The sequence below is a fragment of the Lithobates pipiens genome, unplaced genomic scaffold (assembly GCF_037356315.1).
Source record: "Lithobates pipiens isolate NorthernLeopardFrog02 unplaced genomic scaffold, aLitPip1_a1.2 Scaffold_19, whole genome shotgun sequence".
NCBI classification, from domain to species: domain Eukaryota; kingdom Metazoa; phylum Chordata; class Amphibia; order Anura; family Ranidae; genus Lithobates; species Lithobates pipiens.
The window spans coordinates 236,164,024-236,181,742 of record NW_027507764.1 but is presented as its reverse complement, the minus strand read 5'-3'; the positions used below and the strand labels follow the sequence as shown (position 1 = coordinate 236,181,742).

Genomic DNA, 17,719 nt, shown 5'->3' with positions numbered 1-17,719 from the left:
CTTCTGTCCGTGGGAAACGCCTGGGCAGCATTTCGAAGTATATTTCAAACTGATTGAGAAACCCTCTGCATTGAACTGGATCGCCCCCAAATCGCTGGGGAAGTGGAGCAGAACCAGATAGACCTTTTATAGAGGTAATACTCAAGGCGGGTGCCTGCACAGATTGTACCGGAGCAGCCACCGTGGGGGATTTCAGGTGAGCCGTGCGATTCAGGAGCGTTTGTAATGCCAAGGCAAACTGATCCATGTGGTGATCTTGCTCATCCAAATCTGGAAAAAATATTACCAACAAGTGGATTAGGGGTTAGGGTTAGGGTTTAGGGTTAGGGTTACCCCTAGAAGAACAAGGTTAGGGATTTGAATAGGGACCTCCCCCAATGGTCAAAGGTCAGGGGGCATGTCCCCAGGGGTCAAAGGTCAAGCGTCGGGCTGACCAACCCCAGCAAAGTGTTCCGCCTACCCCAACTAAGTCAGGGCATGAACAAGTCGGGGCAAGTGCTTTGTATCTTCTGAATTCATGGCCTTTGCGTACTGTCAGGAACCATGAAACAGACAGAGACAGAAGTACAATCAAATCAACACTTGTTTATTAATAAAAATAAAAGGTAAATAGAAAAAAGCGTAGTCAAGCATAGCCAGAGTCCAGTAGCCAGATCGGGTAGTCAGCCAGTCCAAAGTTCATTAACCAGATCGGGTAATCAGCCAAGCCAGAAGTCAGGGATCCATGGGGAGCAACTGCAAGCAGGATAAGAAGCCAGGAGGGATGTCAGCAAGCCAGTCTTGAAACAAACAGCAGGAGATGGTCCCTTGTGATGTGACCAGCATGAAGGCAAATGAAAAAGTGAGCAGGAAGGCTTTAAATAGGCAGGTCAGACGAGCATCATCGGGAACAGCTGGTAACTGTGGAAAGAGAAGAGAGCTGGCAATTAGCCGAAAGCTGAGCGGCCAGCCCAGAGGAGGAAGGGCTAAGCCAGCCCTGACATCTCAGTGCTCTCATGGTGCTGGTGTCAGTGCTCTCTATCACAGTGCTGGTGTCAGGGCTCTCTATCACGGTGCTGATGTCAGGGCTCAGTCTCTATCGTGGTGCTGGTTTCAGACAGTGAGGGAGATAGCAGCGGAGAAGCCAATCAGCAGGCAGTGCCAGCACCATGGCTGAGGATCAGCTCTGGATGGCACCTCCGGACCACCACAGTGGAGCCCTGAAGAGGTGGGGGTAAGGACCGGGCAGAGGGAGGGGCTCAAGCACAGGTTGGCACACTGGGACACTGGCACAGGACTGCGCTGCCCTGACTGTGGTACTGATCATCTCCTGCACCCCCTTCATAGCCTGCCCTGACCTTGCCTCTCCTCCATGGCCTTCATGCGCTCCCGAATTGTCAAAATTTCACAGGTAAAAAAAAGGAATGCTTGTTGTTGTCGATCCCAGATTCACATAATACTTTTGTTATGTCAGTGTCCAAGTTGTGGGACTATGTGTGCACAGCTAGTAAGTAGTTTATGGCTGAAAATATGAGCTGGAGGTTTTTAAAGGTTCGCCTGCCATTAAAGTCAATGGGGGAATTTTTGGCCACGTTTGCGGTTCCCGAAACGCCCCGTAGGAAGTTCGTCCATCACTACAGGTGTATACTATGCTGTGCTGTAGGCACACAACACCCACTAACTACTGCAGATGCCTTTATGAGAGAACACCAGAAATAAAAGGTAGATACAGGTGTATACTGTGCTGTAGGCACGTAACACTCACCAACTCCTGCAGATGCCTGTATTAGAGAACACCAGCAATAAAGGATAGACACAGGTGTATACAGTACTGTGAGGGAGGGCTGGCAGCCTTAGGCCTGGGGGGCAAGTCTAGTCAAGTGGCCCATTAATCCACGAATCAGCTCACCATCAACAGTGCCCATCAATGCAGCCTCACCAATGCCCATCAATACAGCCTCACTAGTGTCTATCAATGCAGCCTCATCAGTGCTCATCAATGCAGCCTCATCAGTGCTCATCAATGCAGCCTCATCAGTGCTCATCAATGCAGCCTCATCAGTGCTCATCAATGCAGCCTCACCAGTGCCCATCAATGCAGCCTCACCAGTGCCCATCAGCTCAGCCTTGTCAGTGCCCATCAATGCAGCCTCACCATAGCCCATCAATGCAGTCTGTTCAGTGCATGGGGATTAGAGAGAGAAAAGCTGCTGGATAACACAGAGCAGAGATCTACCGCTTACCCAGTGCGGCTTCTGTCATACGAAGTCGTGCCTCCTGGACCAGGTTCTATGATAGATGTCACCAGTGTGCTCTTTATCATAGGACATCCTTGGCTTCCTGGTGGTACACTGAGGTACACGTCACCGAGGAGCCGATGCACGTACCCGGTTGCTGTGATATCTGCCGGGCACCCGCGATCACTCATGACAGAGCAGGAATGTGGATCTGTGTGTGTGTAAATACACAGATCAACATCCTGTCAGGGGAGAGGAGACAGATCGTATGTTCCTAGTATATAGGATTGGTCTCCTCCCTAGTCAGTCCCATCTCCCCCACAGTTAGAATCACTCCCTAGGTAACATATTTAACCCCTTGATTGCCCCCTAGTGTTAACCCCTTCTCTGCCAGTGATATTTATACAGTAATCAGTGCATTTTTATAGCACTGATTGCTGTATAAAAGTCACTGGTCCCAAAATAGTGTCAAAAGTGTCCGATCTGTCCACCGCAATGTCACAGTCACAATAAAAATTGCAGCATTACTAGTAAAAAGAAAAAAAATAATAAAAATTCCATAAATCAATAACCCATTTTGTAGACGCTATAACTTATTACTGCTTATCGCATTTTTTTTTACCAAAAATATGTAGAAAATTACACATCAGCCTAAACTGTTAAAGCGGAGGTCCACCCTTAAGTGGACCTTCCGCTCATTGGAATCCTCCCCCCCTCCGGCACCACAATTGGCACCTTTCAGGGGGGAGGGGGGTGCAGGTACCTGTACAGTACAGGTATCTGCACCCACTTCCTGGATAGCTCTCTGCGGAAAGGGGCGTAGATTACGAAAGTCCCCCGCTGCCTGCTGGAAAACACACAGATACCAGAGGCAGCGGGTCCATCCTCATTGCGCAGCGCGACTCGCGCATGCGCAGTAGGGAACCGGGAAATGAAGCCGAAAGGCTCCACTTCCTGATTCCCATAACCAAGATGGCGGCGGCAGCACCCGAGAGACGATCGAGAGATCGGCTTCGGGTGCCGACATCGCGGGCGCACTGGACAGGTAAGTGTCACTATTTTAAAAGTCAACAGCTGCAGTATTTGTAGCTGCTGGCTTTAAAAAAAAAAAAAAAAAAAAAAAAAAAAAAAAAAAAAACGCGGACTCCCGCTTTAAGGCTTAAGTTGGCATATTATAGCAAAAAGTAAAAAATATTGTGTTTTTTTTAACCAGTTCCCGACCAGCGCACGCCGATGTACGTCGGCACAATGGCACAGGCAGGTATATTAGCGTACAGGTACGTCCAATCTGGTCGGGACCCCCGTGGGTCCGGTCGCGGGTCCTGCGGACTCGATCGCCGCGGGCATACCCGCGATCGTCTCACGGGGCGGCTGAACGGAGAGATGCCGTTGTAAACAGCATCTCCCCGTTCTGCCTAGCAACAAGTGACACTGATCTCTGCTCCATGTGATTGGAGCAGAGATCAGTGTTCACTAAATGAAAGCCCAGCCCCCACAGTTAGTAACACACCCCTAGGATACACTTAACCCCTACACTGCCACCCACTGGTTAACCCCTTCACTGCCAGTGTCATTTACACAGGAATCAGTGCATTTGTATAGCAGTGATTGCTGTATAAATGACAATGGTCCCAAAAATGTGTCAAAAATGTCCGATGTGTCCGCCATAATGTCGCAGTCACAATAAAAATCGCTGATCGCCACCATTACTAGTAAAAAAAACATTTTGTAAACGCTATAACTTTTGCGCAAACCAATCAATCACTTATTGCGATTTTTTTTTTTTTTTTTTACCAAAAATATGTAGAAGAATACGCACCGGCCTAAACTGAGGGAAAAAAATGTTTTTTTATATATTTTTAGGGGAAATTTATTATAACAAAAAGTAAAAAATAATGCGTTTTTTTCAAAATTGTCGCTCTATTTTTGTTTATAGTACAAAAAATAAAAACCGCAGAGGTGATCAAATACCACCAAAAGAAAGCTCTATTTATAGGAAAAAAAAGGACGTCAATTTTGTTTGGGAGCCACGTCGCACGACCGCGCAATTGTCAGTTAAAGCGACGCAGTGCCGAATCGCAAAAAGTGGTCTGGTCTTTGGCCATTAAAATGGTCCGGGGGCTGAAGTGGTTAAAGTTGGCACTCTTTTTTTTGTTTAAAGTGCAAATAATAAAAACCGCAGAGGTGATCAAATACCACCAAAAGAAAGCTCTATTTGTGGAAAAAAATTAATTTGGGTACAATGTTGCATGACCGCACAATGAAAACTGACCTGGGCAGGAAGGGTGACAGTGTGACATAAAATATTGCAACAATTGCCATTTTATTCTCTAGGGTCTCTGCTAAAAAAAATAAAAAAATCTCTCTCTATATATATTTGTTACTTTTAAACAAGTGTCAAAAAAGGTTTAGGCATGAAGGGGTAAATAATACAAGCTCCCAGCTTGAAACAATGGGAGAGAAGTGAGAAATCTTCATAGTGTAAGACTTTTCTTTTTAATAAAAAATAAAAAAAAACACATTCACCAAAAAACTTACATTATCTGTGCTCTGTCCTCAGGATCAGCCTCATGGGGTGACAGTCTGCTCCCCCGCAGCCTCTCGTTTGTTCTCTTCCTGTGGGCAGGCTAGGGATTTTTTGCGCCCAGGAATTGCTATTAGGCCACCGGGACTAGATGTCCCACGATGCTTTGCAGCTGCTGGAGGCTCTGATGGGCTCCCTCCCTCTACCAATGAGGAAGCAGGGGAGGGAACAGAGTGGGCAGATGCTCACACGGGCTGCAGTGTTCGGAGGAGAGGAGAGGAGGAGGAGAGGAGGGGGGGTGGGAATCCCCCACACGAGCTGATAGGTTGGCTCTCACTCCACTGTCAGTGGATTAGTGTGAGTGCGACCGTCAGGAGGTGCGGGAACAGAGCGGCCTCCACTACATAAGTGAGTGCCTCTCGAGTTTCCGCGCCCCTCCCTCTGCCTCAGCTTGCAGCCCATGCCATGACCCGAAAAGAAAAAAAAAATCGTGAGCGGTGGCCGCCGGCCATTATGTGTATATTGTTAGGGCAGCCTAGGGGGAAATTGCCACCCTGCCCCCCGGCCCAGCCCGCCCCTGGCTGTGATGTATGCACGCAACACCCACTAACTCCTGCAGATGCCTGTATGAGAGAACACCAGCAATAAAGGGTAGATACAGGTGTATACTGTGCTGGAGGCACACAACAGCCACTAACTACTTGTCAGGTCACCTTGAGGCAAGGTGACAGATGCACACCGTAGGGATCAGGAGTGCACCGCAAGGTTGTGGACCCTACGGCTGACTGCTGCGGACGGGAGACAGGTCCCACCGGGGTTAGAGCGTAAGATTCCCTGGGGCGCGGAGTCTAAGAGCCAGCAGGTGTTTACCAGAGCCTCGAGTGGTGAGGATGGACTTGGCTGCAACTGGCTCCAGGTCGCGACCCCCAGGGTCCCCCAGCTCACACCCACAATAGGCAACAGGAGGATAGGGATGGTGAGGGACAAAGCCAAGGTCGGGGCCACAAGCAGACAGGAATAGTCAGGGACACGCCAAAAGGTCAGGATAACAGGCAAACAGGGATAGTCAAAGACACGCCAAAGTTGATCAGCACTGTTGGCTTGCAGTGCACAGGTTAATATAAGGTTCCCTGATAGGGCCTGGGGTGGAGCCATGCTTAGAGGAGAGGTTATAAAAACCACCAGGTGGAAGTGGCTGGCCTCTTAGTCTGAACACATGAGGGGAGGTAAGCAAACAGGAAGATCACTGCATAACCATGACACTACTGCAGATGCCTGAATGAGAGAACACCAGCAATAAAGGGTAGATACAGGTGTATACTGTGCTGTAGGCACACAACACTCACTAACTACTGCAGATGCCTGTATGAGAAAACACCACCATTAAAAGGGGAGATACAGGTGTATACTGTGCTGGGCTGTAGGAACACAACACCCACTAACTCCTGCACCCTAGTTAGTGGGTGTTGTGTGCCTCCAGCACAATATATACTACCCAATTGCTGGTTTTCCCCATCTCCCTGCAGGCCATTACTATGTCTGTAAGGCCAACAAGGAGAGGCAGACAGTCACGAGCCAATAAAAAGAGGGCAAGCAGGCTCTGTGTCTAGAGACAACAGCGCTGGTTGTGGACACGGTGCATCATCAGCACGTGGCCATGGGACACGTTTGTCCTTCTTTTCGGCAGCTGGACGTGTTGAGCCGCATCATGGCGAAGACTAGGTAGAGTCGATGACCAAGCCCTCTTTATCCTCCTCATCCTCTCTCACCCAGGCTCAGGGTACTAGCAAAGCAGCTGCCAACGCATCCTCTTCCCTCGTCTCAATGTTATCATCAGTCACTCCTCCCTAGACCCACCATGTCCTCCTGAGAAGTCTCCTGAACTCTGAGCACAGTGTTGGGTACATGCTCCAGGAGCATGCCCAGCGTTTTGAAGGCTCTGATGATGATACCCATCTAGAGGAAGGCAGTAGCGTGAGCGCAGAGAGAGGGGATGCTCAAGGACAGCAATCTGGCAGTTATGTTCCACCAGCTGCAGCATACTGCCAGGTTTGCTCCAGTGATGAAGAGGGAGGGAATGATGAGGGCACTGACTCCACGTGGGTGCCTGATAGGAGAGGGGGAGGAGGAGGCGGCTCATCTCCAACAAGGCAGGATGCCCTCCGGGGGCCAGCTTAGGGGCAGCACACCGACTGAATCACACCGCAGAGCTCCGCCTGTGCAGGGCGCTGCCTCTGCGCGTTATTCCAAAAGTTCTTTGGTGTGGGCCTTTTTTGAGACGAGTGCATCAGATCGCACGCTGCAATTTGCAATATACATCTCAAGTGTATCTCGCGTGGCCAAAACATCAGCCGCTTGGGCACCACATGCTTGACCAGACATATGTTGACCTGCCATGCAGCTCGTTGGCAAACGTACCTTAAAGACCCACACCAAAGTACAAAGTGGACCTCTCCTTGCTCCTCATCAGCTGGAATCTCCAACCCCACTAGACCTTCAGTCCTCTCTGAAACCTGCTCTGAGAGGAATGAAGGTATACAATTAGGTGTGTCACAGCCAAGTACTTGTGGGCACTCTGCTAGCAGTACACCCACGTCCGATTGTAGCAGGCAATTTTCCCTGCCTCAGCTGCTGGACCGTCGAAAGAAGTTCACTCCCAGCCACCCACATGCCCAGCGGTTGAATGCTAGCTTGGCTAAATTGCTAGCACTTCAACTGCTGCCTTTTCAGTTGGTAGACTCTGCCCCCTTCCATTAATTTGTGCAATGTGCGGTTCCTCAGTGGCAGGTCCCCAAACTTTTTCTCACGGAAGGCGATTCCGGCTCTTTACTGGCATGTGGAAGGCAATGTCCTTGCCTTGTTGGACAGGGCGGTCAGCGGTAAGGTGCATATTACTGCTGACTCATGGCCCAGCACGCATGGACAGGGACGTTACCCGTCTTTCACGGCCCATTGGGTCACTCTTCTGGCAGCTGGGATGCAGGACAAGGTGCAGTAGTGTTGGAGGTTGTTCCGCCACCATGCCTCCAAAATGCTACTACTGGTTGTGACACACCTCTCTCCTCCACCCCCTCTTCTTCTTCCTCCATATTTTGTCAGCTCTGCAGGGGCAGGCCAAGAAGTGGTTGAAACCATGCCAGCTGGCTGGCTGACCTCCAAAAGGAGTTGAACTTGCCCAAGAACCGCCTTATATGTAACATGCCCACCAGGTGGAACTCAACGTTGGCCATGCTGCAGCATCTGCACACGCAGCAGAGGGCCATCAATGAGTACCTGTGTGACTACGGCACCAGGACAGGGTCAGGGTCAGGGGAGCTCAGTTTTTTCTCACCATGCCAGTGGGGCATGATCAGGGATACTTGCACTGTCCTGTCACCATTTGAAGAGGCCACGAGAATGGTGAGCAGTGACAGTGCATGCCTCTTGTCCACCTGTTGGAGCATACACTGCGTGGAATAATGGACAGGGCACTTAAGGCAGAACAAAGGCAGGAAGAGGAGGACTTCCTTGCCTCTCAAGGCCCCCTTTATCCAGACAGTGTTCCTGCTGTCCCACCCATCACACAGGAAGAGGACGAGAAGGAGGAGGGGGAGCAGGCGGCGGCTTGTGTCAGCATGGAGGTGGAGCCTGGAACTCAACATCAGCAGTCTTTTAGGGATGATTTACAGTCCCAAGAAACATGTGGACTTGTACGTGGCTGGGAGGAGGTGGCTTTGGATCAGGTTGTCCTTAGCGACCCAGAGGACTCCGGACCGAATGCCTCAACTAACCTATGCTGCATGGCCTCCCTGATCCTGCAAAGCCTGCAGAAGGATCCTCGTATTCTTCGGATCAAGGAGAGGGACCATTACTGGCTGGCCTTGATCCACGGTACAAGAGTAAGGTTGCGGACCTCATCTTGCCATCGCAGAAGGAGCAGAGGAGGATACATCTCTGGGATGCCTTGCAGAAAGGTCTGTGCAATGCGTTCCCAGAGACTGGGAGGTTACAAACTCCTGGTCCTGGACAACGTGTTGCTGAGGCTTCGGACAGTCACAGAAGGAGCGGTGGAGAAGTTGGCCGTCTGACCGATGCGTTCAGACAATTGTTTAGTCCGCAGCCCCAAGGTATGATCGGTTCCAGCAACCATCACCAACCATCACCAGCGTCTGATTTACATGGTGCAGGAATACCTAGGGGCAAGGTCAGACTTGGACACCTTTCCCACCGAAAATCCTCTGGCTTACTGGGTCTTGAGGATGGATCACTGGCCAGAGCTTGCACAGTATGCAATTGAGCTACTGGCCTGTCCTGCATCCAGCGTTTCTTTCGGAATGCACCTTCGGTGCTGCTGGTGGTTTTGTAACCTATCACAGGGTGCGCCTGTCCACCGACTCGGTTGATCAACTGACCTTCATAAAGATGAATCAGTCTTGGATCACCACCAGCTACCAAGCACCTGAAGCTGATGTAACCGAATATTTTTTTTTGAAATGTCACATCCGTTCAAGACTGCCTATGTTGATGCTGAGTGACTGTCCTGTTATGTTGACTGACTATCCTCTTCCTCCTCAATGATCCCGCTGATATCTTGGAAGAACATGTTTGGTTCTGGGTGATGCCACCAGCCCAATTTTTCAGCCCCTGTTTAACAGGGGTGTGTAATTAAAATTTTTGATGCAATGCTTTGCAGCAGGGCTCATTCCAGCACTCCAACTAGAGTATATAGTAGAGGTTGCAGTGTCGTGGCACCAGTGCCTAAGGCCCAATTTTCAGTCCCCGTTTAACAGGGGCATGTAATACAATTTTTAATGCAATGCTTTGCAGCAGGGCTCATTCCTGCCCTCCAACTAGAGTATATGGGAGAGGTTGCAGTGTATAGGCCCAATTTTTCAGCCCCTGTTTAACAGGGGCATGTAATACAATTTTTGATATAATATTTCACAGCAGGGCCTGTTCCTGTGCCCACCGAGAGTAACTGTGAGGACTTATAGTGTTGTGGCACCAGCACCACAACCACCAAAGGCCCAATTTTTCTACCACTGTTCAACAATGGCATGTAATTACAATTCTTGATATAATCGTTCACAGCAGGGTGAGCCAGCGCCCACCAAGAGTCACTTTGAGGGCTTACAGTGTTGTGGCAACACCAACACTTAAGGCCTCCATTTCTGCAGAGCATATAGGGCAGGCCCCTACTTTCAAACATCCAACTTACAAACGTCTCCTACTTGCAAACGGAAGGAGACAACAGGAAGTGAGATGAAAAAAGACAGATGGCCAAAAAAATTATACAGGGGTGATAACCCTTCCCTATGTTTTCCAAAAAGCTTAAAAATAGATTTTTTGACTTGAGCTACACTTTAAAAATGTACCAATTAAAAATTACAAACAGATTCTACTTAACACAACAAACCTACACAGTCCCTGTCTAGTTTGCACCGCCTGTATACTCCTTTTCTGAGTATATAGGGCCTGGGGGCCCCACGCCTTTCCTTTTTTATTTGGGTACGGGTTTCCCCTTAATATTTGTACACAACCCAAAGGGGCTGGTAATGGACAGGAGGGGCTATCCATGCCATTTTTCTCAATGATTTTCATCCGTATTGCCGGAACCAGATATTACATTAAAACCGCAAGCAGTTTTAAATGACTTTTTTCCTGTTAAATGCCATTTTGTGCAGGGACTGTTCTAAACATGGGAAACACGTGCAACTTCACAGGCATACTATAGACACCCCCCAGGCATGATATTTAACTTTTTTTTTCACTTTAATCGGCATTGACCCATGTCCCCTGGGGAAGGAACCTGGTCCCCAAACCCTTTTTAGGACAAGATCTTGCATATTAGCCATTAAAATTAGCACTTTTAATTTCGAACGTTCGAGTCCCATAGACTTCAATGGGGTTCTAAAGTTCATACGAATGTTCGGTCCTTTCGAAAGTTCTGGTGCGAACCAAACCGGGGGGGGGGGGGGGGGGTGTTTGGCTCATCCCTACCTAACAGCCTCTAAATTAGTCTCAGCAAGAGTTTTCTTTGATGTCATAGAATATATGATCAAATTGGTTACCAATAGCAAGAAATCAGCAACCAGTAACAGATGTCAATACACTTTAACTATTCACCTAATAAAGCTTTGATCCTTGTAACGCTTTACAGTAAAAAATAAAATAAGAAAAACAAAATGAAAAGTATTTTCTGTAGTTAGAGCAGAGCAAGTTCAATTTCAAAGCGAAATTTCATTTATCTTAGAGAATAAATGAAAAGGAAAAAGAAAACAGGATTCTTTGCTTGCACGATTGGATGATTGACGTTCACTTAATACACGAAGCCAAGTGATTTATCTCTTTGCACTTCCCTTAGCTTTGCCATTGGAAAATGTAAATTGTAAAGAATATGGTTTTCGATAATCCTCTACTCTAACACAAAACCATCAGTGTACATTATTTCCATACTTACCATTAGTAGTTTTCTCTGCTTCTTAATTTTAGAGTATCTGCTGAAAGTCTTCATTCTGGAAGGTTTATTCCTGTTGTTTAGAGCAGTTTCTTGTTCTGGTGTTACAGTAAGTGTGATTTCACTTGGTGGAATTCTCTCAATAGCAATTTGATTTTTTTTGTTTGTTATCTCATGCGGAGAACAATGACTTGGGTCCTGCACAATTCTTTCTTGGTTTATCTGCGACTGAGCAGTCCCATCTGTTGATTCCTTAAGACATTCATAATTTTCTTTTACAGTACTGCAGTTTGAACGGTATCCATCTTCTTCCAATTCATTTACTGTTGGTAAGCTGCTCATGTATGTACAAGTTGTTAATGGCGTGCTGTGCTTCATGGTCTGCTGTATCTTCCATGAAGACCTTTTAACTGCTAGAAAGGAGTATTCCTCATCTGACATGTTTTTCCCTCTAGGTAAATGTAAATGCATGCATTAGTCAAATTTCTTGAATTTCCAATTACTTTATATCCAAAAAAAATCCTGTACCTGAATAAATAAAAAACAGCGTTGCAGTATTTAAAGTGGTTTTAAAGTCAGAAGGTTTTTATCTTAATGCATCCTATGCATTAAGATGAAAAACCTTCTGTGTGCAGCAGCCCCCCTCAGCCTCCCTAAGCCCTTGTACACACGGTCGGACATTCTGACAACCAAATCCGTTGGATTTTGTCCGACGGATTTTGTCCGAAACTGTTGCATACACACGGTCGGACAAAGTTGTCGGAAAATCCGATTGTACATAACGTGATGACATTATTTAGTTACGACGGGACTAGGTTCAGGCTAGTAGCCAATAGCTTTGGTCTAGGAATTTGATCTAAGCATGCGTGGCACTTTGTTCGTCGGAGTAGGCTACACATGATCGGAGTATGTCCGATCAGAGCATTTTGTCGGAAAATTTTACGGACAAGTTGGAAAACTTGGTCCGTCGGATACTCTGACGGAAACAGTCCGATGGAGACCACACACAGTCGGATTATCCGACAAAACGGTCTGATAGGACACACTCCGTCGGAATCTCCTACCGTGTGTACAAGGGCTAATACTTACCCGAGCCCCATCTTGATCCAGCAATGTTGCACCAAAGACTTAGCTGTCTGGGACTCTCCTCCTCTTTTGGCTGAGACAGCAGCGGGGCACCAATGGCTCGTCAATGGACCGGCATCAAAAACGCACGTTTAAAAAAAAAAAATTCCTGATGCCAACATCGCAGCATACCAGTGATAGAGCTCCGCCTCTTGACCACTCCCTCAGGACCAGTAAATAGTATAAATGAAAGGCCTAGTTAGGCCCCACCCCATTCTTCTTTTTTTTCCCTCATACCTCAACGCACCAGAGAAGAGTAAGCAGTACTATGTTGTTTCCGAACCCCCCCCCCCCCCCGCCTCTGTGCAGCATCCGGCTGGGTTCAAGCCTCTCCCAGTGCGAAGTCCCAGCGCTCAGACTGCTAACATGCGCTATAGTCTGGGAGCCCCTGCAGGGTTTCCTCTTTAGGAACAAAATCTGCTTTTAAAATTGGTATCTGCAGTGCTTGTGGAATGTGGGGGGGCAGCTATGCTTTATCTCTCTCTTAGCCCCTTGTGCCATACAGGGTCGAATGCATCTTTTACCTGTGTCTCCCTCTTGTCTTTCATTACCTTTCCCATTCCTTGCTGCAGGTGTTGCATGTGTGTGTAGGTATGTATATGTGACATGGGTTTGTGTATACGTATATACACACATTTAAAAAATAAATAAATAAAATTAAAAAAATGTATGTGGATGTGTGGGTATGCATATGTGTGGGGGTGTATGTACAATACATGTATGTATTGTAGGGGATCAGAGGGGTGAAAGGCCAGTTCAGTAAAATGAAAATGGCTTTATTCAGAAAAACAAACAGAAGACACGACAGGCTTGTTTTGTCACACAGGTGCAGAAATAGGAAAAGTTCAGTCTCTTTAACCAACAGGCTGATATATAGACAAAGTACATGGATCTAGCCAGAGATACGGTCTCTGATATGGTTTTGCTCACCCCAGCAGCTACACAATCCAGCAATGGATCCTCACACAGCATGTGTGTCTCTTTCTCTCCAAACTCCTCTGACATCTTCAGCTCAGCTGACAGTAAGCAGGGCTGAAGGAGAAGTTCCTACCCTCTTTAATTAACCCTTTCCTAACCCGCCCCAGACTGACCCTCTGCAGTGTGTGTGTGTATGTGTATATATATATATATATATATATATATATATATATATATATATTGGAAAAAAAAGGAAAGTGGAATCCTTTCTCCTATATCTACTCCTGATCCTTATGTCACTTTTCAGCTATCCTCACCTGAGCTGGCCGTCCCATTTCTCCACAGATCAAAAGTCAGTTACCGCTCATATAAAGACCCTCAACAACTAAGGTGGGGACCACCGTATCGGTAAGTTTTCAGGGAAAAAAAGGGTGCCCTCTCATGTGGATTGGCTTTGATTTGCTTCAGCCCCGTACGCCCACGCTCTTAAAAGGGCCAGGCCAAGGCAAGGCGGACATTCTTCAGAGGAGCACAGCCCGGATGGCGCTCCCACTCAGGAGAAGCGCTCCAAGGAACACGTCTTTACTCCTCTTCCCCAGAGCCAGCGCCCCAGCAAGACTCCTGCAGGGCCTGTGGCGCAGTACCTATGCCCAGGAGGATGGTGAGTAGCCACTGCCTGGAGAAGTATGCAGCTAACAGTTAATACCAAATGTCTTTATTATTGATAAGAATGGCACAATATTCTGTTTTGAACTTGCCTTAATTGCCTGAAGCAACTGTTACACTTGTAATGGAAACTGTTGGAGACTGTTGCCATAGCAGACAGCATTCTTGTCCGTGCAGATGTGGCATCTTGCTGGATGCTTTTCCCTGCGTGGCTGTCCTCCTGTAGAAGTCTGGGAGTCTGCCGTGTTAGCGTTGCACAGACACATTTGGGTGCCCCAAGGAGAGCAGTAATGTAATGCACAGAGCGCTCTAGTGGGTGTGGCCAAATTGCCCTTGATGACATCATCACCCTTCAATGAGGCCAAACAGCCGCCTACAGTGGCAACAGTTTTGTATTTGACTAACTTGGTTACTTGGGGAGCCACAGCCTGGTCTTGGTAATATGTCCGGGTCTCAGGTGGACTGAAACCCTGACACATGATTCAAAACCCGATCTGTCCGCGTAAATCCTGGACAGGTGGTACACCCTAGGTGTCTGGCACCCATGAACCTACTTTGCAGAGGCTGCTTGCTGGCTAAGTGGGTGGCAATTCTTTCTAGCAGCACTGGGGTTGCTGGTTCAATTCCCCAACATGCTAATGCTTCTGTTGAAGTTTATATCTTCTCCCTGTGTGGGTTTCTCACCACAATCCAAAGATGTGCTCTGCACCTACTATGCCTTACAATACACTCTATTTGGAAGGATGTTGACAACTTGTGGCTCTGGAGGTTCTCGTTGGACTGAAGGGGGCCTGGGTCCTTGCTACATATATTACAGATGCAGCAGTGTGCTACTCAAAATATGGAGGGTGACCAGGAAGTCCCTCCTAGTTGCTTGTATAGCCACTGAAAGAGAACCCTGGCACTTTGGCAGTTAGGGAAGCCATATGGTTGAGACCCAGGGCTGCGTATTGCTTCCTAGAAACAAAAGTGGGGAAGAATGAAGGGGGTTCGAGGAAAAATGCCTGTATAAACAGGATGTCAAAACGGTATACTCTGAACCTGCTCCTACATACTGTAGCATCTGCAGATGCTGGCAGACCAGCAATAACCAGGCCATGTACTTGGTGAGTCTAACGGGAATGGTTTAATAATTTTCAACCAGCCGCTGCACCTGCAGGACTCTAAGGAGAGTGGCAGGGTCTGCATCTCCTTAGACATGATTTCCTATTGGAAGTATCTTGCCAAAAATGATTTTTTTTGTAGAAGTGGATGGCAGGGGTTTTGCTTGTGTCTTTGTGCAAACTTCTTGGGGGGGGGGGGGGGATCAGTGAGCCAGTCACACAAGTGCATGCCCAGACTCTTAAGGTAAGCCCTAGAAGGCATGCTTCATGGGTTTCTGGACGGCATGTTGTACAGAGTCTTGGATGAAGGTATCAGACACTCATGGTTACTTCGGGAGATTCCCCACTGCTCCTCTCTTCCACAAAGCTGCCAAGTCCACCACAATAGTGGGTGGGCTGCTACATTGCTTACAGACACCTCAGACTCAAGAGGGTTTGCAAGTTTTCTACCTAGTCCTGTTTGGAGTTCACAGGAGTTTTTGGTTAGTGTTAAGTTGCAGATTGGAAGAGGTTGAACACTGTGGGGCCCTCTTTGAGCTCTTTAAGACTGAGTCCATTAAACAGTATAACCACATGGCTGGAGGCTGTTGCTGGATTGTCAGGATGCCTTTTCTAACCTCACACCTTTTATAAAGGGAAAGCAAAGCCAACTTTCTCCATCCCAATGTTTGGTGTACCCAGGGAATCTCTGCTAGTTCCTGTTTTATTTCCATCAGAGGATGTGGTGACTAGTGATAGACGAACTTCCGATGGGACGTTACGCAGACCGCGAACGCGGCCGATAGTTCGTGAACCGTATCGTTCGCGGCGGGCCCCATTGACTTCAATGGGAGGCGAACTTTGCAAACCTACAAATTTGCAGCCACAAAATAATTACTAGCTGTGCAAACATAGTCCCACCACATGGCCAATGACATAACACATGTATGAGGTGAATCTGGGATCAACAACTACAAGCATTCTTTTTTTATATGTGAAATTGTTGTGACAATTCAGGACTGTGGAGCGCATGAAGGCAATGGAGGAAAGGGAAGGTCAGGGTAGGCAAAGAAGAGGGTGCAGGAGATGATCACCAGCAGCGTGACATACAGCAATGACACCTGCACCGGGATAGAGTCATCTGACACCAGCACCGTGATAGAGAGCACTGACATCAGCAGCGTGACATAAAGCACTAACACCAGCACCGTGATATACAGCACTGACACCAGCACCATGATAGAGAGCACTGACATCAGCAGCGTGACATAAAGCACTAACACCAGCACCGTGATATACAGCACTGACGACAGCACCATGATAGAGAGTACTGACATCAGCAGCGTGACATACAGCAATGACACGTGCACCGTGATAGAGTGATCTGACAACAGCACCGTGATAGAGAGCACTGACATCAGCAGCGTGACATAAAGCACTAACACCAGCACCGTGATATAGAGCACTGACAGCAGCACCGTGATAGAGAGCACTGTCATCAGCAGTGTGACATACAGCAATGACACCTGCACCGTGATAGAGTGATCTGACAACAGCACTGTGATAGAGAGCACTGACATCAGCAGCGTGACATACAGCACTGACAGCAGCACCATGATGGAGAGTACTGACATCAGCAGCGTGACATACAGCAATGACACCTGCACCGTGATAGAGAGCACTGACATTAGCAGTGTGACATAAAGCACTCACACCAGCACCGTGATATACAGCACTGACACCAGCACCGTGATATACAGCACTGACACCTGCACCGTAAGCAGCCCCAGGAGGAAGTCAGCATAGCACAGGGATGGTGGGAGCCCCTCATAATGAGCATAGCACAGGGATGGTGGGAGCCCCTCATAATGAGCATAGCACAGGGATGGTGGGAGCCCCTCATAATATGCACAGCAGAGGTACAGCCCCAGGATGAAGTCAGCACAGCACAGGGATGGTGGGAGCCCCTCATAATAAGCAGCCCCAGGAGGATGTCAGCATAGCACAGGGATGGTGGGAGCCCCTCATAATAAGCAGCCCCAGGAGGAAGTCAGCACAGCACAGGGATGGTGGGAGCCCCTCAAAATGAGCATAGCACAGGGATGGTGGGAGCCCCTCATAATATGCACAGCAGAGGTACAGCCCCAGGAGGAAGTCAGCACAGGGATGGTGGGAGCCCCTCATAATAAGCAGCCCCAGTAGAAATATGACACCGCTCAACCTCTTCAAAAAGGAGGGTACGGGCATATAGTACGGTGTGCTTTTTTTGGACAAGGAAGTGAGCCAAATGAAGAAAGAAGGTCTGTGTGCTCGATTAAAAAAATTGTTTATAGACATATACATGGTCTACTGGTCACATGTGTTTGAATTCCTCCAAGATCCATGCCTCATTCATTTTTAGAAATGTGAGGTAGTTAACACTGTCGTGAGCTAGGCGAGTACGCTTATCGGTCACGATCCCCCCTGCTGCGCTGAACGTCCTTTCGGACAGAACACTGGACGAGGGGCAAGCCAACAGTTTCGACTGCAAATTGGGCAAGCTCTGGCCAGAGGTCAAGCCTACCCACCCAGTAGTCCAGGGGTTCATCACTTCTCAGAGCGTCCACATCGGCCGTTAACCCGATGTAGTCGGACACGTGACGGTCTAGGCGTTCCCTGATGCTGGATCCGTATGACACCTGTCGATGGGTCGGCTGAAAGAATGACCTCATATCCGAAGTCACCAACACATCTTCAAACCGGCCTCTTCTTG

At 48.1% G+C, this 17,719-nt stretch overlaps 1 protein-coding gene across 1 annotated transcript in view; it reads right to left on the bottom strand.

Annotated features, from left to right (window-relative positions):
• Positions 1–17,719, bottom strand: part of LOC143998267 (uncharacterized) — a 258,980-nt gene that overhangs the window by 15,335 nt on the left and 225,926 nt on the right. Inside the window, exon 2 of the mRNA XM_077493940.1 lies at positions 11,180–11,627. Coding sequence (XP_077350066.1) covers positions 11,180–11,617 — 438 coding nt within the window. The 5' untranslated portion in view covers positions 11,618–11,627. The remainder of the gene's footprint in view (positions 1–11,179; positions 11,628–17,719) is intronic.